Here is a 25,784-nt window from a genome sequence, read left to right as displayed (position 1 = left end):
CAGGATCTTGCTGTGTTGCCAGGTTGGACTTAAACTCATGATGTTCCTTCCCCAGCCTCACAAGTACTGAGACTGCAGACATGTGTCACAATGCCTGGCTATGAATGTGTGTGTGTGTGTGTGTGTGTGTGTGTGTAGGCCAGAAGTAGGTGCTGATGTCTTCTTAATTGTTTTATATCTTATTTCTAAGACAGGGCCCCTCAGTGGACCAAGGACTTACATATTTGTCTAGACTAGCTGAACAGCAAGCCCTAGGGGTTCCCGTCTCCAGCGCCCGAATTCTGGGATTACAGGCACATAACACATGGGTGCTGGGGGCTACTGAGGTCTTTATGTATGGCAAATACTTCACTGACTGTCTGACTGTCTCTCCAGACTCTGAGCACCTTTCAGTGGAAATGCTCCTGGCTCTTTTTACACAAGATTTTCCAATAGTAACTAAATTGTTGAATGCCAATTTGCTTAAAGTTCAATAATGGTAAAACTTGTTCTTGTTCTTAGTTATGGAATGGGGGAGAAAAGAAGTTAAAAAAAAAAAAAAACTGGGCTGGAGAGATGGCTCAGAGGTTAAGAGCATTGCCTGCTCTTCCAAAGGTCCTGAGTTCAATTCCCAGCAACCACATGGTGGCTCACAACCATCTGTAACGAGGTCTGGTGCCCTCTTCTGGCCTTCAGGCATACATGCAGAGAGAATATTGTATACATAATAAATAAATAAATATAAAAAAAAACAAAAACAAAAAAAAACTTACCTGGCTTTTGCACTGTGTGATGAGTGCAGAGCCGCGGTCCTGCTCACCTGTGGGCTCTGGCTCCTACCACAGTGTCTGGCTCAGTGCAGGCATTTAATTTTTAATCAACAAACATAACGCTGGTGGGAGTCAGGCACAGCTCGAAATGCTTTGCAAATAATAACTTACCTCCTCCTTATATAAGAACCCTCTGCAGGAGAAAACAGTATTCTATCAGTGCCACGGAGGAGCGAACTGGGGCTCAAGGAAAAGAGGCAGCTTGCCTAAGGCCTCAGAGAGCGCGGCTCCAGGGTCCCCGTTCTGTCACTCGGCTCCTCTCATCAATTTTTCATGACTCTATGGTCACTGGATTTACCCAGGAAAAATGCCTTTGTAAATTAAGTCTCTGATTTATTTTAATCTATAAGTATTTGATGTTTATTATGTGTTTACCATTCCGAAAGAACTTCTGTAAAATATAAAAGACACACGGGGCTCAGTTGATCATATTTTGCTAGGGCGAATGAACATATACATAGAAAACATATGCTATCATATTAGTTTCCATATAGATGACAGAAGAATTCAGAAGATGACAGGCAACTGTCGAAGGGCCCGTGGCAGACAGACTCTAACCCTGTGGTTCCTGCTCTTTGATAATGCCTGTGATTGTGGGTTGCTTTAACTAGTGGGTATGGTAAAGACAAGAGATTTTGCAGATATAAAGAAGCTCCTAATTCACTTGATCTAGGCATCAGGCTAGATGAACCCAAATGAATGAGATAAAAGTCCTTGACAGAGGAACCAAGGTGTGCTGGGAGGGGATTGTATCTTTGCTAAATTAAGGGAACAGCTACTTGGCAAGAACTGTGGGCCATCTTTTTTTTTTTTTTTTTAGACCATTTCTTCTAGATCATAGATGGCAAAAAGATGGAGCCTTTGCTCATAAAGATCCCAGATCCCAGGAAATCCTTTTCTGATAAGGAGCATGACATGGGATTCTCTGTTAGTCAAATCCCATGCGAATGCAGCCTGTCTGCCAGCTCTGAGGAGGTCTGCCTAGACTAACTGATGAAAACTGCAAGATGAGAAACATGTATATTCCAAACTGCTACACCTGTGCTCACTCGTTATGCACCAAGAGCTAGCTAAGGGAAACTCATTCTTAAGGAGCTGGGTGGGGATAGTCGGTGCATGCCTGTCATCCCAATACTGGCATGAGGAACAGGAGTCTGAGTCCAAATGTATTGAGGCCATGCCACAAAGCTAACACCAGAATCAAAAAACAAAACATACTCCAAATCACTTAGAAACTTGAGGATTGTGGGGGAGAAAGGTAACTTCTCTAAATATCTATGCTGAAGAGAAAAAGAAAAGATTCTTCCATGTTTTGAGATCAGGGACAAGGAGAACTAAAGAAGTCCACTGTAGAAATGCAGTTGCCTTGGAGGTGATAAAGACAGCTTTGCCCTGAGAAGGCTGAATTTAGAAGGGAATAAAGCGGACATAGTTACTTAGGATTTGGGAGCGGGTGTTCAGGCGAGAACACAAGGTAAATGGTGGAGCTGGTCTTTATTAGCCTGGAAATGGCAAATGAGATAGGTGAGAGATTGACCTACTGGTCTCTAGGCAAGGGTTGCGTATGCTAAAGAACTCTGAGATCTGTTGGGATCAATCACTCTGAGGTAAGCTCCTCCAGTGTGTGCTCTGAGCACCCCTTGACACCCCATCTCCCATAAACCAGCAAAGATGCTAGGAGTTCGACAACTTGACACCTATCAGCGGCTATTGGACTGTCCCTTGCTGCCCTGGATGCCTCGACCAGACCAACCAGACAGACTACTCTTAACTCCAGCGCCTACTGTCCTGAAACAACCATGCAAAGACTGCAGGTGGTCGTCCCAGCTGCGGAGTGCTGGGCTGCAACCAAGGCTGTTTGAAATATTTTGTACCTGACGGTTTGCGATCCTGAGCCTCGAAGAACTTCAAAGGAAGCTGCAATTATTTCTTCCCAGGCCGGAGGGCAAGCAGTTCTCCTTGTGGTTCAGCAGAGGGACGGCTGCAACTGGGGCTAAGAGGCAAAACTGTGATTAGTCCAACACATGGCTGGGCTTGGGCTGAACAAATAGCTGTGATTAAGCCCAACCTCCCAATTTGAGCTCCATAAGCAGGCTACTCCGGCCTGGGAGGTACCCTCCTGTGCTCCTTCCGCTAGGGTTGCAACAGTGGGCCTAACACCAGACTTTCTGTCAAGTGCTCCTTTCTCCCCCATTTTCGGTTGTATGGATCAAGAAAGAGGCAGCAGATGGAAGAGCGAGGGAGCTGTTCGGGAGAGCGCTGCCAGGATAAGGTGGAGGGGCGGATGTAGAGAGGGACAGCAAGAGGTGACCAGAGAACCTGCAGAGAACTGTCGGATCTCCAGGGACAAGAGAGTCAAGCGACTGGGTGAGAGTTGTAACTGGTTGCCACCAAGGCCTGAGGACCTGAAGGAGGCTGCAACCCCAACCTGTAGGCCCAAGGAGCTCAAATACATGTAGGGCTGAGTTCCACTATCCCAGGAATGCACACCAACTCTAACACTAGAGGGCAGCACTTGCCGCTCGCTTGTAACACGAAAGGGCGCCACTTGCCACTCTTCATGTTACCTGTAGCGGGCTGATTGCTAACAAATAGGGAGTCCTGGAAATAAGTGTCCTCCAAAGAAGCAGTTCAGAGAGGAAGGGCAGGAGGAGGATTAATCCTGGGTAAAGTACACTGGTGATACTGGGGTGGGGGGGGGGGCGGGAGGCAGAACCAAAGCCAGGAGAGCAAGGATGTTTAAAATTAAAGTGGCCACACTTCTAATCCCAGCACTCAGGAGGCAGAAGCAGGTGGATCTCTGAGTTCGAGGACAGCCTGGTCTACAGAGAGAGTTCCAGGATTATCAGGGCTACACAGAGAAACCCTGTCTCAAAAAACTAAACCAAAACAACAACAAGAACAACAACAACAACAACAAAACAAAACAACAACAACAAAAAAAAACCACCACCAACAACAAAAACGCTGTAGAATTAAAGGCATGCTGGATAGGTTCTGCTGCTACTCTGGATATTGCCCCTCCACTCACCAAGTCTAACTACAGACAGTACATCTTCTAGAAAACAGTCTTTTTCCTGGAAGAAAATGAAAACTTCAAGAGTTAACAATCTGTATCGATCCCATACTTGAGGTTAGATTTGAACTCAGATCAAGACCCATGATGTTCGCGCTATCCATCCTTATAACCTGTAGGAAACTAAAATCAGTTAGAAATCACAAAAGGGAAGAAAGGAGGGTCCCCTGGTTTAGGAAGGCATAGGAGAAGCCAGGTTACCTGCACGCCATTATTCTCTGTGCGGCCAGCAGAGGGCGCCGGAGCACAGGTCCCGGACCCTCCGGGGATGTTTTTGCGCATGCGTGCGCGCAGACGCATGCGCGCTAACTCGCGCTTGCACGGGGGCGCCAGCAGGGGCGGGGACACGCAGCGCGCTCGGTCGGTAGGAGGCGGAGCGGCGGCGGCGGCGGCGGTGGTGGCGGGTCAGGCTGCAGGGTGGCAGCCCGCGGCGGGCTCCAGGTAACCGAAGCGCCGCGCAGTGCTGACCCGGCCGCCCGCCGCGGAGCCATGGAAATCGGCACCGAGATCAGCCGCAAGATCCGGGTGAGGCCCGCGTTGGCGGGCGGCGAGCGGGCGGTTGCCAGGAGTAACGGGGCGGGTGGGCCCGGCCTGCAGCGTCTCCTCGGCGCGGGCCGCCTCTGACAGGGCGCAGGCGCGGCGGCTCCGGGGACATCCGCGGGCCCGTGGGAGCCACCGGGGCGGCGGAGGAGGAAAGCGCCGCGCGGGGGTCGGCCGTCCCCTCCCCCACCTTCCTGGGCGGGGAGCGCGGTGGGGGGGTCGCTTTCTCCTGTCGGGGTTTTCACAGGCACCTTTGCTTTTTTTTTTTTCTTTTTTTCCTCTCTCCCTCTTTCCTCCCCAGAGTGCCATTAAGGGGAAATTGCAAGAATTAGGAGCTTACGTGGGTAAGTTGGTTCTTGTCATTCGCCTAAACATAATGTAGGCCTTGCAACTGATTGGATGTCTGAGTGAGTCTGCCAAAAGCTCTTTGGGTGGTCTACCTTGAAATTGAAGATCCCCTGGTTTCCTCCACCCTCGTTTCATTGAACCGTCCATAGCAGCACCCCGAGTCCCCACCCAACTCCACCCCCATGTCCTGTCTAAAGCTTTATTTTCAAATAGCCTAAGCTTTTTCTTCCGAGGCAGTCGTTTTTCAACCCATAATGTTTGTTCGAATCTTGTTCTGTTTTTCTGGTTACTTTCGTCATGACCTTTAATTTCAGATCTATTATCTTGGATATGAACACTTGACGCTTCTGGCGTTTGCCACAGAGCTGGTTCAGTGAGTTTTATGTTTTAGGTTTTTTTTTTTTTTTTTTTTTTTTTTTTTTTAATATTCTTCCTACTCGAACCTGACTGCGAAGTTCATTTTCCTCTCTTAAAACGAGTTTACTTTGGACAGTGTGTAGCTATTCCATATATACAGTAAGTCACCACTAAATGTAAGTGATAATGTTTCCAGTTGTACAAATAGAAACAAAGGCTTTGGATACTTGAACTGGGTTGTAGGAAGAGGCCTGATCTGACTGTACAGCTAGTGGCTACAGGTATAAATTGTGGGTAACCTAGGTGTCGGAGACCTTTACAGGCCTGTGCAGTCAAACTTGTTGTCATAATAGTTATGAGGCTTGGCTTTGCGCTGTGTTCACATTTGGATTACATGAAAGCAGTGGTTAGAAAGCGAAGTTTAAAGGGTAGTCATGCCAAGTTGTCCTAGAATTCTTAGTCAGATTACTTCTTGTAGTTGAAAAAGGAAACCAGTTCCATTTAGAATGTTACTAATGAAACAGTTGATATAATGTTTTTAAAATTGGCTTCTGAACTGGGAGGTGGTGGCCCAGGATTGTAATTCCAGCACTCAGGAGCAGAGGCAGGCAGATCTCTGTGAGCTCCAGGCTGGCCTAGCCCTACAGAGTGAGTTCCAGAACGCCCGTCCTTTTAGGATTTGATTGTGAGTACATAGAAGTGCTCGAAAGCAGTGGCACTCTGAGCTGATAGGCCTGTTTTAAGAAAGCTAAAGTTGTCAGTTGACTGTGGTAGCAGCATGTCAACGTGATCTAAGCTAGAGTCATTTGGGAAGAGGAGGCCCGGGTTGAGAAAATGCCACCAACAGACATGTTCGTGGGCAAGGCTGTGGGTTATTTTCTTGATGGGTGTGGGAGGGCCAGTTTATTGTGGGTGGTGCCACCCCTGGTCTGGTGATTCTGGGTGCTTAAAAAAAAAAGGCAGAAAGCCAGGCATTGGTGCCACGTCTCTAATACCAGCTCTCACCTGTAATCCCAGCACATGGGAGGCAGAGGCAGGCAGATCTCTGTGAGTTAGAGGCCAGCCTGGTCTACAGAGTGAGTTCCAGGACAGCTAGGGCTACACAGAGAAACCTTGTTTTGGAAAACTTGAAAGGAAGAAAGCAGGCAGAGCAAGCCAGGAAATAGCACTCCTCCATAGCCTCTGCATCAATTCCTGCCTCCAGGTTCCTGCCTCCAGGTTCCTGCCTCCAGGTTCCTGCCCTGAGTTTCCTGGATGATGGACCATAGCTGTAAGATGAAGTAAACACTCTCCTCATCAAATACCTTTTGTTCTCTCACAGAAGTGGAAACTTTTCTACCTTCTAAGAAGTGATAAACTGGTTTTGTGCACTTAGGTATTTGGTAAACATGAAAAAAAAAAAGCCAATAGTTTTTATTGCCAATGACAAGTTGAACTTTCAAATGAAATTGAAAGTTTGGGTTTACCTCTGTGAAGTGGAGAGCTTCCCAGAATGGAGAGAGTTTTTGTGATGAAAACACAGGTGCAGCACTGGCTTCATATACTGAAATGCATCAACATGTCCTTGGTTCCCAGCTCAGTAAACTGGTATTTTCCAGGTGACCAGTACGCATTATTAAATATGCAAAAGCTGAAGGATGCATAGGTGGATTTCCTTGCAACAGTACAAAGAGTTCATTGGTGGTGTATTAGATTCTTTATTGCTAATAAATTGCCCCTTGAGTTTTTGAATGGTATCCATGAGATATAGAAAGGCTGTTAAAATACTCCAAGTATGGACGTGTAGGTCTAGATTTTCTTTACAGTCCCCAATATTAAACAACTTGATCACACATTAGATGCAATAAACAGAGATTTAGAATTAATTTTCTTTTAGACCAGACAGCAAAGAGATTTGTGGAAGTAGAAAGAAATACCACCCTTAGAGCTGTGGTTTTTGTTTGTCTGGGAAACTTTAGTTTTCAAAAAAACTATTAAGTTAATATAATTGGGCTACCAGCATGTAATTAGTATATTAATAATTAAATCCTTTAAAAATTCTCCATTTTAAATTCATGTGGTTAATATTAGTAGATACAATTCACATCAACCAGAGAAGTACCCTGAGACTGAATAGGCTAAGAATTTCTAGTTTATGAATTATAGTTGATAGGTACATTCCAGGTTTGTTTCAGGATTGTTGTGACACTCCTCGTGGGCATGAAAAATGAAGCTGAACCTGGACCTTCTTAGGTTTGTTTCTTTCATTTAACACTTACTGGGCTCCAGCTGTGAGAGATCTCCCTCCCATGTGGCAGATTAGCATATGGCCAGTGTGAGACATAAGCTCCTGTTCATTGAGGCAGATTCATTCCTATCACTTACCAGAAATTCTAAGCCAATTTTTTTTGTTGTTGTTGTTTTTTAAAACATTACCTTATAGTTATATTTGTTTCTGAAAATACTGGTGGAATTGGGGCGATGGTATTGCTCTGGGAGAGTACTGCACTAGAGCCTGTCAGTAGCAGCCTGAGGATCAGGGGCTCAGTTTTGGGGGTCCTTGGTGCTTCTGTTAGGGAAGGATGGATGGTCCCACCTTCCCTCCTTCCCCTTTACTTGACCCTAGGTTCCCATAAACTCTTAATACCATCCTTCCCCCAAATTGGAAATTCCTTAAAGCTAACTAGTTGATGATGGGTTCTAGCAAAGGGCCTGGTGTTTACTATCAGTTAACAGCTATCGTCTTCCAATTCTTTGAAATAAAGCATGGGCTTTTTTAATGTTTGCAGAAGTTGGCTATACCTCGCTGTGTGGAACAGGGTGACTTTTGTTTTCTTTGAGGTGGAATCTCATACTGTGTAGCTCAGGCTGGCTTGCCACTCATGATATAGCTTGTACCAGCCTCCAACCGATCCTCCCGATTCCGTCTCTGGGTGCTGGGGTTGCAGTCACACACCACTACTAGTCCCAGTTCTCACAGTTCTTTATACCTGAAAAAAGTCCCAGAGCTCTGGAAGGTTATGAAGACAGTTTTTCCTTTTTAAAAAAAAAAAAAAGTTTATTTATTTATTATGCATACAATATTCTGTCTGTGTGTATGTCTACAGGCCAGAAGAGGGCAGCAGACCTCATTTACAGATGATAGTGAGCCACCATGTGGTTGCCGGGAATTGAACTCAGGACCTTTGGAAGAGCAGGCAATGCTCTTAACCTCTGAGCCACGTCTCCAGGCCTGAAGACAGTTTTTCAATAATTATTTGAGTGTTTGTTTTTCAAAATATTGGCTGGGGTCCAAAGAAGAACCACCATTCTTTAAAGCAAATGTGGTCTCACCTGTGCTTCTGTGGAGCAGCTCAGTGCTGCGGCATTTAACAGTCCAGTGTGTGTGTTTGTTTGTTTTTTGTTTTGTTTTTTTAACAGACTTAATTCACTTTTTATTTTTCTTGTATAAAAACCTTAATGTGGTAGCCACAGCTGGAGCCTGGATCCTCTGAACAGAGACTCTCGTGTGGTTTTCACATGTTGGTCAGTGAATTCCCAATAAGGAGACTTGGTGAATTACAGTCTCTTTCCAGAGGTCGGGGTCAGGTAGCTGTAGGTCTTAGAGATGGCATCAAAGGTGGCCTTGGCAAAGTTACCCAGGGTGCCAGTTTTCCCCTGGCTGATGTGTAGTAGTCATCAATGCCAGCCATCATCAGTAGCTTCTTGGACACAGGAACAGAGGCTAAGGCAGTGCCTCTGGGGGCAGGGATGAGTTGAACCAACACAGAGCCACAGCAGCCTGTTAATTTGTTTGGTACAGTGTGGGGCTTGCCAATCTTGTTCCCCCAGTAGCTTCTCCATACTGGAACAATGGAAAGCTTGGCCAAGATGATGGGCTCCTCGGATCCACCTTCATGGAACACTTAGCACCAACGTGATCATTGCAGTCCCCAATAACAACGAAAGCTAGTCTGCTGGCCAGCCCTAGTCTGCTTCTTACTGGCGTGATCTTCAGAACCTCATCCTTTTTAGGGACTCTCCCAGGAAAAAATAATCTCAGATTCCTTAATGGCCAAGGAGAACGGGTAGATCTCTAGGGATTTGATCTTCATATCCTTAACCAGGTGGCCCAACTTGGTGAAGACTCCTTGTCTTCGGTTTTACCTTCGCAAGCCACGTGGCCTCCACCATGACTGTGGCCCCTAAGACCGCTACTGAATCCTCCGCGCAAGCCACCATGGCCTCTGGGTCTTCCAGGCCCCCCTGCTGCATCGGCGTCATTCGTTATTTGGTGTTATTTCAAGAAGCAACAGTCCAGTTTTTATTCACACTCCAGAGGAGAGTTCTCTAAACCTTCTTAGCTTTTACTGCTGCCCTCTATTTCCAGTATGCTAATTCAAGATGTATTTCAGAGGTCTATCTGGACTGTCAAAGAATAAATAGTTTATGGTCACATGCTAATTTTGCATTAGGTTCTTAATTTCCATTGTGTTGTATACTCAGAATACAATATGTGAATTCTAAAGGCTTTGCTGAGAAATAATTGATAGTTTAAATTGCACATATTTGAAGTACATGTTTTCTTATTAGTATATTTGCCATGTTTTAGTTTGTATATACCCAAAACATCACCAGTCAAATCTACTAGACTGGGTATAGCTCATTGGAGACTGTCTAACATTGTGTACAAGCTCCCATGCTTGAATCCAAGCACCACTTAAAAAAAAAATAATACTCATTAAGTCTTCTCCCTTCCCAAATTTTCAGCAGCTCCTTTGGCTTTGTAACCCATTCTTACTCCCTTTTTTTTGTTCCCATTCTATACCAAGACAACCACTGATCTCGTGAAATTTCAGAAAACGCAAGTTGATACAATGACAGTCATTTCATTGGCACTGTGAGAGGAAAAATAGCTGTCTGCCCAAGTGTCTTAGCAGTCCTTTCTGTTCACACTTTCTGAGTTAGTATGTGTTGGATCATAGTAGGTATGTCATATAAATAAAGATTAGTTTATTTATTACAATTACAATGGGAGCTTTTTTGATACTTGGTCACTTTATTTACATTTCCTTCTTTATTGCATGCTTCCATGAAATACTGCCTTCTCTTTTGTCCTGCTTCTATACTGGAGTTTGGATGTTTTCTTTTTAATGATTTATTTATTATTTTGTATGCATTAGTGTTTTGCTTGCATGTATGTCTGTGAGAGTGTTGGCCCCCCCCTGAAAGTGGAGTTACAGTCATTTGTGAGCTGCTATGGGTGCTGGGAATTGAATCTAGGATCTCTGAAGAGCAGCCAGTGCTCTTAACATTTGAGCCGTCTCTTCAACCCCTAGATGTTTTCCTTTGAAACAGGTGTCTGGCAGATGAACCTTCCTTTCTGTTTATGTGGAAGACATGAGTATTTTAGTCATTAGGAAATTTTAATAAAGACATGTTTGAAGCTGGATGTGGAGGTGTATGTTAGTAATCTCAGTATTTGAGAGGGCAGAGGGAAAAGAATCCTGACCCTCCCATGGGCCATACGTCTGGGATGGGGCAGGGAGACACCTACTTTTTTCAGAAAGAAATTAATTTCCTTATCACTTTGCCGCTTTATTGAAGTGTTGGGCTTTTTACTGGCAGTCATTATGTAGGGTTGCCACTGTCCGGAAGAAAAGTTGAGTTGCCTTTTAGCTTTTTTTCCCCTCCTTTGATATTAACAATTGAACTCTTGGCATTGTACATACTACCGAGTTCTGTGTATGTAGTATGTAGTGTGTATGATGTTGCTGGAAGTTTATTACATGGAGTAATTGAAGCCTACTTTTACTAAGCAGAAGCATATTCTCTAGTGAAAGTACTGTGTAAGAACAGAAAACTAAACAATACAATTATTGGGGATAATAATTGTACCTTCTAAAAGTGTCTGAAGTTGATGAGCATTGAGAAGACTTCTTACAAAAACTGGTACATTCTCTCAATTGATTCTGTGACCCAAGATGCCTAATTTTATCACTAGAAATGCAGTTTCCTCCAATTCCTGGCCTTCTAATATGGAAGTACTTTTGGCATAAAGGGGGAAATTGGGAGCTGAGCTTTCTTGTCCAGCCTATGTTAGAGTGAGGTACCAGTTCTCAAGGCTGCTTCTCTGTTTTTAAGCACATTAATTTTGAGCAAAAAATAAATATTGAGGAAACACTTAAAAGTTTGGTATACTTTTCCTTTTAACTAGATGAAGAACTTCCTGATTACATTATGGTGATGGTGGCCAACAAGAAAAGTCAGGACCAAATGACAGAGGACCTGTCCCTGTTTCTAGGGAACAACACAATTCGATTCACCGTATGGTATGTTTCTGAATATCTGCCTCAGAGCAAAGTCAGAGTTGGTATTCTGTATAGGAGGAGTTTTCTGCAGTCTTGTGAGGTTCACTGTGGAGAGGCGTTCTGTGGGCTGTGCAGCACAAGCCTCTGGAGGTTTCTCCATCTGTCGGTGGGAAATAGTAAGTCACCTGCTCTCTGTACTTGTGAGGATAACTTTGCTGGTGCATCAGAGTGTTTACAGATATGCCTGCACCAAAGGCGCCCTTGATGTGTGTTCGTGGGTTTGTATTATTGCCTTCTACATGTCATCATCCCCTCCCGCCACCCTCTCCCCACACTTCCCAGCCCAACCACTTACAAACAGTGAGCTCCGCATTTTGAGCTATGCTTCCTTTTGGCTTTCATGGGGATAACTTTTTTCCTTTTGTTTTTGTTTTAAGCTTGCTATTCCTGACACATGCATGTCCTCATTTGACAAACATCTCGGTCATCTTTACAGTTTGAAATTTCAAATAAGCAACTTTTTTCATATAAAATATTTATGATTTGAATTACCCTTTATCAAACTACACGCTCCCTTAGTTGAGAATAAGCATAAGATTCAGTTTAAGAAGCCCAGCTTCAGTTATCAGGCTTAAGGTAGAGCAAGAATGGGAAAGGATAATTAATGCTGTCTGAGGACAGGTAGGAGACACTCATAAGAAGGCCCACTGACTTAAGACCCATCAGCTAGAGTGAGACCTGATGATGGAGCAAAACTGAGTGAACACTAAGGGAGACTCCCTGTTCACATCTTGACTCTTAGGGAAAGAGTATCTATCTTCACAGTGTTTTGGCAGCTGTATGCCTTACGGCTCTTACAGCAACACTACTTTGGAAATCTGCAGAATTTTTTGCTTTATATTGCATAGTTTGGAGTGCATTATTAAGAGTACAGTAATCCTTACGTGTTTAACACACTGCTTCATTGTGTATATATACCCTCTCAAATGATCGTGGTGTTCTTAACTGAGGGAATTATACTATGACTGTGAATACTTCTTTCTTTAAAGTCATCAGTAGTTCAGGAATTTGTTTCATAAGTATTGTTGTAACCTGACCTTTGACTAAACCTTTAGATCACTTGGGGTTTGCAGCCCATCTGAACCAAGCTAGAAGACGGGCCTCATGGGTTCTTTCTTAGATGACTTAATGGAATGCTTAAGACAGATTTCATAATATACCATTAACTTAAAATCAGTTCTCATCTTGCTCCAACTACAGTCTCACGTGCACTCATGCAAGGAGTGCGTCTTCTCTTTGGCTGGCGCTTGACTTTCATCAGTTCACTGATGTTACTCAGACCATCCTGATTTTAATTGTTTTTTTGTTTGTGTTTGTTTACCTATGTGGACACACATGGATGTGCGTGTGTGCGCGTGCGTGGGGGGGTGCATGTGCATTTGTAGGACTGAATTTGATGTTGGGTGTCTCACTGGATCACTCTCTACTTTAGTTATTGAGACAGGGTCTCTCACTAAACCCAGAGCTCAGCAGTTACTGTTAGTCTACCTAGAAAGGTAATCCCAAGCACCCTGTCTCTGCCTTACTTGAAATGCTGGTGGCTTTCAACACCTATCTTTTACATGGCTCTGGGCATCAACTTCAGGACCTGGACCTGCACCCCACCCTGCCCAGCCCTACTCTTGGGATTTTTTGTTTTTGCTGTCAGTTTTTTAACTTTACACTAAGGTCTTTCTCTCTCTTTCTCTCTCTCTCTCTCTCTCTCTCTCTCTCTCTCTCTCTCTTTTCCTCATCCTAATTTTTTTTTTTAAATCCTGAAATAATTGTGTTCATGAGGACACTGGCATGTGAAGGGATTCTAAATGGAACAGTAGGAGACTTCTGGTGTCTACGAGAGGATGTTGAAAGGATAGCTATGCAACTATGTCTTTTCTAAAACTATTAAGATGAGTGTGAGCCGGGCGGTGGTGGCGCACGCCTTTAATCCCAGCACTCGGGAGGCAGAGGCAGGCGGATCTCTGAGTTCGAGGCCAGCCTGGTCTACAAGAGCTAGTTCAGGACAGGCTCTAGAAACTACAGGGAAACCCTGTCTCGAAAAACCAAAAAAAAAAAAAAAAAAAGATGAGTGTGTTACAGCAAGGTTGTAGCCTATGTGCTTAATTTTGAAAATAGAGTAAAACGAGATAGCATATTTTAAAATTCTTTAGTAACTTTTTTTTACCTCTCAGAATTACATTGTTCAAGAAGCCACGTAATTTTATTAAGCCATGTAAATAGTTTAAATATTAGCCACTGGATTAGGGTGTTCATAATTCAGTGGTAGAACATGTGCTTACTGGAACATGATCCTTAGTTTAACCCTGTGGAGAGGGTGAGAAAGGAGGGCGAGTGTGAGACGCGCGCACACACACACACACACAAGTAAAACAGTTGTGGCAAGCAGTATTCTATGTTTGGGATAGTTGCTTGTTTTACTGTTAGCTTATTGGTCTTTAGTCCTTAGAAAACAGTGACTTTTTTTTAATGAAGACTCGTCAGATGATGTCTTTGTCTTTTTTCTTTGGTGCTGGGGATTGAACCCAGGGCTTTGTGTGTGTTTTTTAACATTCTGTTCTGGTTCTGCTGATGCCTTGTAATCCTAGCTACCTGGGAGACTGAGGTAGGGAGGTTCATGAGTTCAAGGCCAGCCTAGGCAACTTAGACCCTGTCTCAAGAAGTAAAAAAGAGAGCTGTGGGTGTGTCTCAGTGATATTAGAGTGCTTGAATGGTATGTAAACTGCTAGAGGTCAAATTTATAGGACTTACACAAGCTGCTGTGCTTCTGAGCTGCCTCCCCACTCCTATTCTTTAAATACTTTATTTAACTTTACTTTATGTGCATTGGTATGAAGGTATCAGATCCCCAGGAACTGGAGTTACAGCTTACAATTGTAAGTTGCCATGTGGGAGCTGTAGATTGAACCTAGGTCTTCTGGAAGAACAGCTCTTAACTGCTGGGCCATCTCTCCAGCCCCTCCCTACTCCTATTGTAAGGCCTTTTAAAGAAAAAAATAATGTGCAGTTGGAAAGTCCAATTCAGTATTATTAAATGCCTTAAAAGAGCTAACCTGAATATAATGTCAGATTTAGAGTGGCAATTAAAATGTTTATTAAGGGAGGCTTTTTTTGTTTGTTTTTTTAGGCTCCATGGTGTATTAGATAAACTTCGCTCTGTTACAACTGGTAAGATTTGTAAAATTGAGAGCCTTTTGAAATTTTTGCTTGTTATAGCATGTGATCCTTTCCTTTTTAAAATTATTTATGCTGCTCTTGGAAAAATATCAGTCAATTTAAGAGGTGTGATTCATTTGAATTGTAAGAACATTGGCAGTAATGGGCAAGACTGCATTATGTATCGAAAGGAAGTAATTATAAATGTGCCCAAACCTTAACCTTTAAGAGACCTCACTGCTTTATAATTGAAAGTTATCTAAAGGTCTAATATCTACAGTCATTTAATAATTAGTTAGATAAACTATTATGATGTATAGGAATGCTATTCAACAACTAAAAGTAATCTGGAATGAGATGAGAAAACACAAATATTATCCTAGTATTTAAAACATGTGGATCCTCTTGCAAAATAGTAATAATAAATTATTATTAATAGTAGTAATGATAAATGTTACTTATTGTTGTGGCAGTTCTCCTTTAAGGACCCCATTCCCCACATTTTCAGCTGTCTTTTATCCCCTAGTGCTTAAAATCTCTTAATAAACACCAACTGCTTTTTAAATTACCACGTTTGAGGAACTAGACATGTAGCGCAGTTGGTAGAGTGCCTGCCTAGCACACAAGAATCCCTGGGTTCAGTTTCTGGCACTGAAGAAAACAGCCATGGTAACACGTTCCCAGAATTCCCAATACTCCAGAGGTAGGAGCAGAAGAATGGGAACTTCAAAGTCATCCTTGGTGGTATATCCAGTTACCTTGGACTTCATGAGACCTGTTTTTTGTTTTTTTTTTTTTTTTTTTAAAAAAGAAAACAGCTGGCCGGTGGTCATTTTGGGACAGAGTTAGGTGGATCTCTGAGTTTAAGGCCAGCCTGTTCTACAAAGTGAGTTCCAGTACAGCTAGAGCATTTACACAGAGAAACCCTATCGTGAAAAAAGAAACAAAAAAAAATACTTTGAAGTTATTACTTTAAAAAAAAATCTTTTCTACATTATTGCTTTTGAATTGGTGATGAGAGGAAGGAAAGATAAGAACAAGATTACCAAGGTCATGCATTTTCTTTCCAGAGCCCTCTAGTCTCAAGTCTTCAGACACCAGCATCTTTGATAGTAACGTGCCTTCAAACAAGAGCAGCTTTAGTCGAGGAGATGAGAGACGGCACGAAGCTGCAGTCCCTCCCCTTGCTGTTTCTAGCTCTAGGCCTGAAAAAAGAGATTCCAGAGTTTCTACAAGTTCACAGGAACAGAAATCCACTAATGTCAGGTAAAGTCCAGTGTCTGCTATGGTCAGATAGGCGTGTGAATGTGACACTTATGTTAGATATTATGTCCATTAGTTCCTATTTCAGCAATTTTTGGAGATAGTGAAATGATCCCAAATTAGTTACTTTTTTTGTCATTTGTTGCTGTTACAAAATCTTGTATTTGGAACATCTTGTATTTGGATCAGAGTTCAGAAGGCTCTCAGTTCCTCACAGCTGTGGAAGCATGATAGATAGAGTTCATGGTAGCAAAAGCATATGAAAGAGATTCCTAATATAGGGGACGAGGAAGCAAAGACAACTAAACCAGAACCTGGGTTGGATATTACCAGCAAAAGTCTGTTCTTAGACACTCATGACCTATATTGACCAATTGGGCCCTGAGTCTTAAAAGGATCCATAGCCTTTAAAGTAGCGTAGTGAACTAGGGATCTAGTATTTAAAACATGAGCATGTATGGGACATTCCAGATTTGTTATTTTGTTTTTATGTACATAGGTGTTCTGTCTGCATATATGTCAGTGAACCCTGTGCATGCCTGGTGCCTCTTGAGGCCAGAAGAAGGCATTGGATCTCCTTGCACTGGAATTACGATGGTTGTAAGCCAGTGTGGGTGCTGAGAATGGAACCCAGGTCCTCTGGAAGACCAGATAGTGCTCTGGCCATCTTCCCAGCCCCCTCCATGTTCAGACCATAACAGATCGTGAACAAGTTTTTGAATAAACTAATGGTGAACAGAATATGATTTTTTTAAAAATGTAATAAATAAAAGTTTAAAGTATGAGGACTCGGAATGGTGGTATAAGCATTTGATTTTTTTATTGTTTGGTATTTTGCCTGTATGTATGCCTGTGTACCTGCTCTTGTAGCACCCATGGGGTTCTTCAGAGGGCTTTGGAGCCACTGGAACTGGAGTTACACATAGCTGTTAGTTGTAGTGTGAGTGTTGGGAATCAAACCTGGATCATCTACAAGAGTTCTCAGAATCACTGAGCTATCCCTCCCGCCCTGGTACAAGCCGTTAATTCCAGCACTTGGGAGGTAGAGGCAAATGGATGGATCTTAAGCCAGCCAGAGCTACATAGTAAGACACTGTCTCAGAAAAAGAAAGAAAAGAAAAATTAATGAATGAATATGATTTGAAAACAGTTTGAATATTAAAAAACCTTCCATACTTTATCATTAAAATTTTTTTGAGTAAACATTCTTTGAAGTTTTCAGAATAATAATGCTTTGGTTTTGTTGAAATGCTTTGCTTTATTTTGTCTTGCTAGACATTCTTATGATGATGGAGCTTCAACCCGGCTAATGTCAACAGTGAAACCTCTGAGGGAGCCAGCACCCTCTGAAGATGTGATTGATATCAAGCCAGAACCAGATGATCTCATTGATGAAGACCTCAATTTTGTGCAGGAGAATCCCTTATCTCAGAAAAAACCTACAGTGACACTTACATATGGTTCTTCTCGCCCTTCTATTGAAATTTATCGGCCACCTGCAAGTAGAAATGCAGACACTAGCACTCATATAAACAGGCTGCAACTTCATCAGCAGCAAAACAGTACTCACGCTGCCAAGCAGCTGGATGTGCAGAACAGCCAGGTGTATGAAGCAGGACGCTTGTGTGAACCGGAAGTGCTGAGCAGCGTAGACGACACTTACAGCCCCTTCTTCAGAAACAACTTGGACAAGATGAGTATTGAGGTTTGTATAGATTGTACATAGATTTTATCTTAACCAGGCCAGACACTGACAGTTGTTGATTCCAGATGTGACCTAAGCAACTAAACACATTGCATGTTTATTTTAAATAGTGTCCTCTTGGACTGGCTCTGTATAGGAATTTTTATGTCATGCACATGTGCCTTGTAATTTTAGCAATTTGAGTTAGTTTTACCCTTCTTTGTCTTTCCGATATCTATGTAGATATATTATGTCCATTTTAGACTTAAGCAACCAAATAACTCAGTTTGAATAGTTTATCTAACAGTGCTGTGTGTAACCATTATAAAATAAGTTCTTTTGACTTAGCTATTCGAGGAGATATTTTCGTTTATTTTACAAGAAACCCAGCCCTTTCAAGTCTTAAAGTCATCTTAAAATGAAAACAAATATTTTTGTGATAGAACTTTGTTTTCACTGCAAGATAAGCTTAAATGTATCTCATTATAGGACGAAAACTTTCGGAAGAGAAAGTTGCCTGTGGTAAGTTCAGTTGTAAAAGTAAAAAGATTCAGTCATGATGGAGAAGAGGAGGAGGAAGATGAGGATTATGGCTCCCGGATAGGAAGTTTGTCCAGCAGTGTGTCGGTGCCGGCAAAGCCTGAGAGGAGGTACCTGGGTATAGCTGTAAATTAATCTTCAACTGCTTGATGTGGCTGCAGAGTTTTTGTTTGTTGCTTGAGCAGTGTTGGGGAAGAAACCTGGGGACCGCATGCTAATACTAGCTAGCTAAGTGCCCTGGCACTAAGTGTCTTACAGCATCACTTGGGTTTTAGGAGATACAACTATTAATGAAAAATGACTTGCTTAAAATTGGAGAGAATTGCAAAGACTAGAGATTAATGAGGGAAAAATGTTAATATGGCATCATTTTTTTAAAAAAGCGATAGGGTTCCAATCTAATTGACATGTTCTAGAAACTATACTGTGTTTAAAACAGAAGGCTATATAGAAACAGCGTAATAGAAGGTTAGCATGTAAAGAATTGAAATTTAAAACTTACAAAAATACCTTTTCTTAAAACTCTTTTAGACCTTCTCTTCCACCTTCTAAACAAGCTAACAAGAATCTAATTTTGAAGGCTATCTCTGAAGCTCAAGAGTCTGTAACAAAAACAACTAACTACTCTGCAGGTAATTTCAGTGTGTCTGTTTTTACCATAAGAGAGTGCTTCCTGAGACTGAGCGTGCTTGTCTTGATGTTTAAAGCAAAGGCTCCTGCCAGGTACAAAGGCCAGAAGGAAAGTCTTCCAGAAAATGGCTTTAGAGGTTTCAGCAGTTGGAGAGGCTGTCAGAGGAGTTCTTTCTTGGAGCTCTGTTCTCATATGCATAAACTAGATACTACCCACAAATTATACAGGTAATCTTGAGAAAGTTCATGGCTTTCATATTAACATTTAGCTCCTATGTATGTGCTTTTGTAGAAAAGAACAAAATTGGACAATAACAAGTTGCTGAAACTAAAGAAAGTTTTTATTTACTCTTGCCATGCAGCAGATTGAGCTCATCTGCTTGGAAAGCCCTGTTCCACTGAACCACACTCCCAGACCCAATTTCTGGTGTTTTTGTTTTTTGTTTTTTTTTTTTTTTGTTTTTTTTTGTTTTTCTAGACAGGGTTTCTCTGTGGTTTTGGAGCCTGTCCTGGAACTAGCTCTTGTAGACCAGGCTGGTCTCGAACTCACAGAGATCCGCCTGCCTCTGCCTCCCGAGTGCTGGGATTAAAGGCGTGCGCCACCACCGCCCGGCTCAGACCCAATTTCTTAAAAACTAGTATATCATAGACCAGTCTCTTTTCCTTGATGGGACCTTATAATAGAATGTAAAACAGAGAATTGTTAATTTTTACCCTAATAACAGAAGCACTAAAATCATTTGGGGTCACATACTTGGTGTCAAGAGTTTATAACAAAACTTTTTTACAGAAGACTCTAAAATGCAAGGCAGTAGTTGTTCTGTGCTGCTGCTGCATTCTGGACTTGTTCATCTGCTGAAGCTAGTGGAGAATTTTGTGATAGAAATTGCCAACTCTGAAATATAAGTTTTTATGTGAATTTGGTGGACGTTCTTAGAGCTTTCTTCTACTTGCCCTTTGTCACCCATGACCCCTTCTGGAAGCGAAGTAAATGATTCTTGGTACTCACCTTCTGCTTCTCCTCATCCCTCATTTAAACTTGAGCATATGGCATTAAATAGATTTGGGATGGTCAGGGGAAGAGGAGTGTGTGCTCCAACAGTCTGCCTTTACATTCTGCTGGGAGAGCAGTGACAATTGCTTAGAATTAGAATTTAGAGAATTTCCGTGACCTTGAAATTCCTTGCTTTGTACACTTTTTTTTCCCCACGTTTTTGAGTATTTTGCTTGCATAGAGTCCATAACAGTGCATTGAATCCCTTAGAGCTAGAGTTACTGATGGTTGTGAGCCACCATTTGGGTGCTGGGAATCCAGCCCTAGTCCTTTGAAAGAGCAGCTGTCTGAGCCAGGCCGTGGTGGCACACGCCTTTAATCCCAGCGCTCAGGAGGCAGAGGCAGGCAGATCTCTGACTTCGAGGCGATCCTGGTCTACAAGAGCTAGTTCCAAGACAGGCACCAAATCTACAGAGAAACCTTGTCTCAAAAAAGCCAAAAGAAAGAAAAAAAGAGAGAGAGACAGCATCTGTACAGAAATTAATATGCCTTCCTACTGAGGAATCATGCCAGATACTTAAGCATGAATATAGGAGGTCTGTATTGTTTCTGGCTAATGCACAAAATGGGACCAGCTTTAAACAGAGCATTTTACTAGCTTTATAGCTATGCCTTAGGCTTATGCATTCTATGTGTACTGTCATCCTTAAATCTCATTAGTTCCTGCCTCTAAGTCACACTTTGAACAATTTAGAGAGGCTACATACAAGTCTGGCTATTTGGACAAATGGGAAATTTACACAGCAAAAGTATTGTCACAGTTACTTAAGTATATCAGTGTTTTGTGTCTGTGTCCCATTCTCCCATAGTAGTTATTGAGGGTCATTCTACTACCCCATGGCAGAATTAAACTTTTCCTGGAAAGAACCAGGGCTTGATGGCAGTCTGGGACTTAATGGGGAATGTTACTCAGTGCCCAGTGCTTGCCATTAGAGACCTGTTCTTTGAAATGGGGATGAGCCTAAGGGCAGGTTGTAAATTAAGTTGATTTCCTTTTGTTTTGAAAGTAGAGGTAACTGGAAGCATATTAGTGACCAAATCTTTTCGGGAGAAGTTTTTTTCTTTGTATTGTTTCATTTGAAACAGATTCCTATTATGTAGCTCAGACTGTCCTTGAACTCATTATGTAGACCAGGCTGATCTGGAACCCAGCCGAGATCTGCCTGTCTCTGCCTCCCAAGTTCTGGGATTAAAGCTACGTGCCACCACACCAGGATCTTAGTGAACAAATTGTTCACTAAAACAATAATAGAAACATTTCTCGGCAAACCTAAATTTTAATTATGTTACAAGTATAAAATTGTCCTTTCCACAGCTTCTAACAAGTCTAGTCAGTATACTAAGTTTTGAGTTACCTCTCCTTGAGCTTCTTTGTGCAGCTTACTACCCAAGCAAGTTTAGTAGATCCTGTATAGCATAAATTTATTACTAACAGTTTATCCTAGATCACAGCCAGTGCTCTTAACAACTGTCTCTCCAACTATTTCACAAGTAGACTATTGGGCCGTAGAGATGATTCAGCCCTGGCTGCTCTTCCAGAGGATCTGGGTTTAATACCAGTACCTATTTTGTTGCTCAGAACCATCTGTAACTCTTCTGACCTACACACAGGCTCCAGGCATGCACATAGGTACACATACATACAGCAAAACACATAATTCTAAAAAGGAAATTTAGAAAGTAGTTGGAGATTCCCACATTTTAAGAACTAACATTAAGCCTGGTTGTGCATGCCTGTAATCCTAGCACATGGGAAATAGAGGCAAGAGATTAAGATCATTTTCAATTTAGTGAATTTGAGACCAGCCTGATAGCTCAGCGGTTAAGAGCACTGCCTGCTCTTCCTTCCAGAGGTCCTGAGTTCAATTGCCAGCAACCACATGGTGGCTCACAGCCATCTGTAATAAGATCTGGCGCCCTCTTGAGGAAGAGACCTGATTGTCCTCATCAACTTAGACCCTGAAACCCAGTATGGAGAAGTCAACAGACCCGCCATACACGGGCTGCCCGTGCATTGCCAGGGCATACATTTCATTTTCATGTCATTCTGGTCTACAGTGAGACCTTGTCGCAAAAGAACTTTTAAAAAATAGCATTGAAACATTCTTTACTTATTTACGTTACAGTTTAAAATCACTGTAAGACCCTATCACCGCATCTGGTTTAAAATGACTACATACATGATAAATTGTATTGTGACAGACAGGTTTTTGTTTTGGGTTTTTGAAGCAGGCTTTCACTATGTAGTTCAGTCTGGTCCAGAACTCATTGTAGATCCATTGCCTCGACTTCTTTAGTGCTAAGACTCAAGCTTTAGATGCTGTTTACAAGACAAATAACTTGAATGTCTTTCTTGGGAATATTATAAGAAAAACCAGTTTCTTTGTTCTGAACTCCATAACTAATCTGAACCCGAGGATAGCATTCGTATATGTGTTGTCAACTGTGACGTTCTGAAGTTGTAACCGTGATTATATGTTTGTTTCTTTTGTTTTCATGTGAAGTTCCACAGAAACAGACACTTCCAGTTGCTCCCAGAACTCGAACTTCTCAAGAAGAATTGCTAGCGGAAATGGTCCAGGGGCAAAGCAGGGCCCCCAGAATAAGTCCCCCTGTTAAAGAGGAGGAAGCGAAAGGAGACGGTATAGAAAAAATTCAAGGTAAGAGTTAACCATTTTATTTACAGTTTATCCTTGGGATACTAAATATTTTCAAATAAGTTTTTATGAAATATTAGTTACATTATGAAGAAAGTGACCAATTGTATACACAAAGAATGAGATCTTATAGAGAACTCAATGCTTTTCAGACATTTTAAAAAGTAGAGAGATTGTTGGTGAACTGCCTTGACTGTATCCCCAGACTTAATCATTAAAGATTTTTCTCAGGATTAGAATAGTCCTACTTAAAGATTCATCAATATGTGTTTGTCTAATGAATGTGTAGACGTCTGGAAGTGCATGCTTGTAAAGGTCCTTTAGAGCCTGTGGGGCTAGTTTTCTCCTTCCACCATGTGGGTTTTGCACGCACATGTTACCTGGTTTGGCACAAAGCGCCTTCACCTGCTAAACCATCTCTCTAGCCTTTCTTTATCTGTCTGCTGTCCCTACTCCTATTCCCCCACCTTAAAATCTCAAGTTTCCTTGAAACTTCCTCCTAGCATCCTGTCGCAGTGTTTTTTCCTATTTGTCCTGGTGGCGCTGGTTTGGCTTTGATGCCTGATGCCTTGGAAACAGTAGCTTTCACTAAGTGTTGTACTTCTTTGTTCATTTTTATTTCTACTGCCTCTTTTTTTTTCACCTTCTTTCCACCCAAGCTTCTACATACCAAAGTGCAACTCTGTCGTGTGACTTGGTATGTCTCCCCACTCTGTCCCATCTTTATTGCCCAGTACTGACGCCATTATTGGATCTTCCACAGCTGTGTTAATGGTCCTTTGGGTGTGCTTGCTTCTCTGCTACTTCCATACCTGTTCTTTCCATTTACAAAAGAAGAGATTGATTTGTTTCTTTTATCACTTTTTCTATTAAGGTCATATGTAAAGGGGCATCGGTATCTTCAGTGTCTTTACTGAACATTTTCTTAAATATATTTTTAGAGAAGCATACACTGTATTTTTTTTATTGTATTTAATCTACATTCTTTCCCCAATGTCTCCCATACCAACTCCCAACTTTTTCTTTTTGTTTGTTTGTTTTCTTTTTTTTTTTAAATAGCTCACTGGTTCTAATTTGTGCTGTCCGTATACTAATAGGTGGCAGATTATCTACTGAAAGTTAGTCAACCTACGTACCAGGGGTCATACCCTTAAAAGAAAAGTGACTCTTCCCTCAGAAACCATTATCTTCTTAGTAGCTCTTCAGCTAGGAGTCAGGGCTTGTGAACCACTCCTTGTTTCTGTCAGGAATGGTTATTGGATTAATCTTGTGCAAGCAGCTGGAGCAGCGCTGTGACTTCATGAGTATAGTTATGCTGGCATGTCCAGAACACAGTTTTGCTCTGTCTGCCTTTAAAATATGTAGAATTCCCACTACTTATTACCTCTGCAATTATTACTCTATAAGCTGCTGTCTATGACTTGCCTAGATTATTGGGATAATGGCCTTCCAAATCTGTGCCTTCTTTCTCATTCTCTTTAAATTTTTAACATTAAAATTATATCATTTCTTCCTTATTCTTTTGAACAGAAATCACACTGCTCCGCTGCTGAAAACCCCTTGGTGGTCCTTTTTTGACTCCAGTTTTCCACCAGTGCCTTCCCTGGCCTTATCGGCTACCTCCCTGTCACTCCCCTCAGATACCCTGTCTCTTTTCTAGTTCCACATCTTCATACTCACCCCCCACTACACCACCAAAAATCCCTTTTCTCCAGCAGGTATATGAAAATTATGTCATTGTTCTGTTTTGAAGTCTGTACTCCTCAGGAAGTTCATTTGAGACCTTGTGTTATATCTGCAGCCAATATTTGCCCATCTTTTTTCTACTCTCAGGGGTTGTTGAAACCTTGTCTGTTATGATCCTGTCCCTCACTCCCTTCTTTAAATCGATGATCATATTTTTTAACTGTACAATATCGTGGTCATTTTAGAGTATATATACTAAGTATATATACTTACATATCTTAACGTATGCATTGTGATGCTGAGCATAGTAATCTAAGAGTGATAGTACTACTATTAGTATTAAGTATTATTAATTTAATTGAATCTTTAATATTTTCTTTGGTATCTCAGTGAATAATGTGCACACAGTGCTACATTTGGAGATGTGTTCCTGTTTAAGTGCTTTGCTTTGTCTTTATGGGCTCTCCAGAAGAAATAACCGTAAATGAACATGCAAATACTTTGAAATATGTGATGGGTTCTATTTCAATAAACCCATGCTTCTTGTTTTTATCTTTTTTCTTTGAGAGGGGGTCTCGCTGTGTAACTCTGGCTGTCCTAGAACTTACTATGTAGACCAGGCTGGCCTTGAACTCTCAGAGATCCCACCTGTCTTTGCTTCACTGGTGCTGGGGTTAAAGGTGTACATCACTGTGGCCAGCTAAACTCATGTCTTTTGAAAATATTTGTCATAAATTCCGTGTAAACTGCCAGGTGGTCCAACACTCAGGAGGCAGAGGCAGGTGGATCTCTGTGAGTTCAAGGCCAGCCTGGTCTACAGAGTGAGTTCCAGGATAGACTCCAGAGCTACACAGAGAAACCCTGTCTCGGGAAAGGAAAAAAAAACGTTCGCCTAGATGGCAAGCTGGGTGAGCCATGCTTGTAATACCAGATACTTGAGAGGCTAAAGTAGGAGGCATGCAAATTAGTGCTTCCGTGGGCAACTTAAGACTGCCTCAGAATGAAAAGTGAAAATGCTGAGGTCTCGTCTCAGTGGTGGGGTGTCTGCATGAGGCTTTAGAATCAGTCAGCCCCACATATGTAGCTTTCTTTTAACCTGTTTAGATAACTTAGTGTTACTCAATTTAGGTTGGACAAAATTATCTGATACAGGGTTTCTATTCAGTGTAGAGTAGTAACACTGTAAGTATACAGTATTAACTGCCTACACCTGTGATCAGACACATCATAAAACACATGGCTTAATGCCTCAGCTGCCCAACATTATAAGAGATTATCTTATACTTAACAGCAGCCTAAGACTAGGCATATAGTCACAGCGCAGTGTATTCTGAGTATATTACTTTCACACCATGTAAAGTTGAGAAAATGGAAGTTATTAATGATCATAAGGTGGGCGCCTGTGTACTTGATATGTCCTACTGGACAGGAAGCACTGGAAGATTATTACTGAAGAGGAGTGTTGTGTTCTGAGGAAGGAAACTCACACCCACTTTTCTCAACTGCCCTGCTTGAAGGTAAGCATTGAAAAGTTTTGTATTACGTGGCATTATAGACAGTTTCACATCTATAAATATTTGATGTTTGGTATTCTGTGTGTGCTTATGTACGTACATGCATATATACATAGAACAGTATACTGCATGGAGTTCTATAACTTT

At 42.0% G+C, this 25,784-nt stretch overlaps 2 protein-coding genes across 6 annotated transcripts in view; one reads left to right on the top strand and one right to left on the bottom strand.

Moving 5' to 3' along the window:
- The window catches only part of Ptpn21 (protein tyrosine phosphatase non-receptor type 21), a 70,965-nt gene extending 66,871 nt beyond the window's left edge, over positions 1 to 4,094 (bottom strand). Inside the window, exons 1-2 of the mRNA XM_038336327.1 lie at positions 3,841 to 4,094; positions 2,684 to 2,802 (exon numbers count right to left, since the gene is read on the bottom strand). The gene's annotated coding sequence lies outside the window, so the exon portion shown is untranslated. The remainder of the gene's footprint in view (positions 1 to 2,683; positions 2,803 to 3,840) is intronic.
- A 159-nt stretch (positions 4,095 to 4,253) lies between these two features.
- The window catches only part of Zc3h14 (zinc finger CCCH-type containing 14), a 41,819-nt gene continuing 20,288 nt past the window's right edge, over positions 4,254 to 25,784 (top strand). For 2 of the 5 annotated variants that reach the window (XM_038336093.1, XM_038336090.1), the window contains exons 1-9: positions 4,254 to 4,410; positions 4,727 to 4,769; positions 11,306 to 11,420; positions 14,581 to 14,621; positions 15,680 to 15,875; positions 17,148 to 17,577; positions 18,046 to 18,206; positions 18,628 to 18,728; positions 22,285 to 22,440. In XM_038336093.1, coding sequence (XP_038192021.1) covers positions 4,375 to 4,410; positions 4,727 to 4,769; positions 11,306 to 11,420; positions 14,581 to 14,621; positions 15,680 to 15,875; positions 17,148 to 17,577; positions 18,046 to 18,206; positions 18,628 to 18,728; positions 22,285 to 22,440 — 1,279 coding nt within the window. In that variant the 5' untranslated portion in view covers positions 4,254 to 4,374. The remainder of the gene's footprint in view (positions 4,411 to 4,726; positions 4,770 to 11,305; positions 11,421 to 14,580; positions 14,622 to 15,679; positions 15,876 to 17,147; positions 17,578 to 18,045; positions 18,207 to 18,627; positions 18,729 to 22,284; positions 22,441 to 25,784) is intronic. The other 3 variants (XM_038336092.1, XM_038336089.1, XM_038336091.1) reach the window with 2 other exon arrangements.

This window comes from Arvicola amphibius, chromosome 7 (assembly GCF_903992535.2).
Source record: "Arvicola amphibius chromosome 7, mArvAmp1.2, whole genome shotgun sequence".
Classification (NCBI taxonomy): Eukaryota; Metazoa; Chordata; class Mammalia; order Rodentia; family Cricetidae; genus Arvicola; species Arvicola amphibius.
The sequence above is the reverse complement of the archived record's forward strand: the minus strand, read 5'-3'. Positions and strand labels throughout refer to the sequence as shown.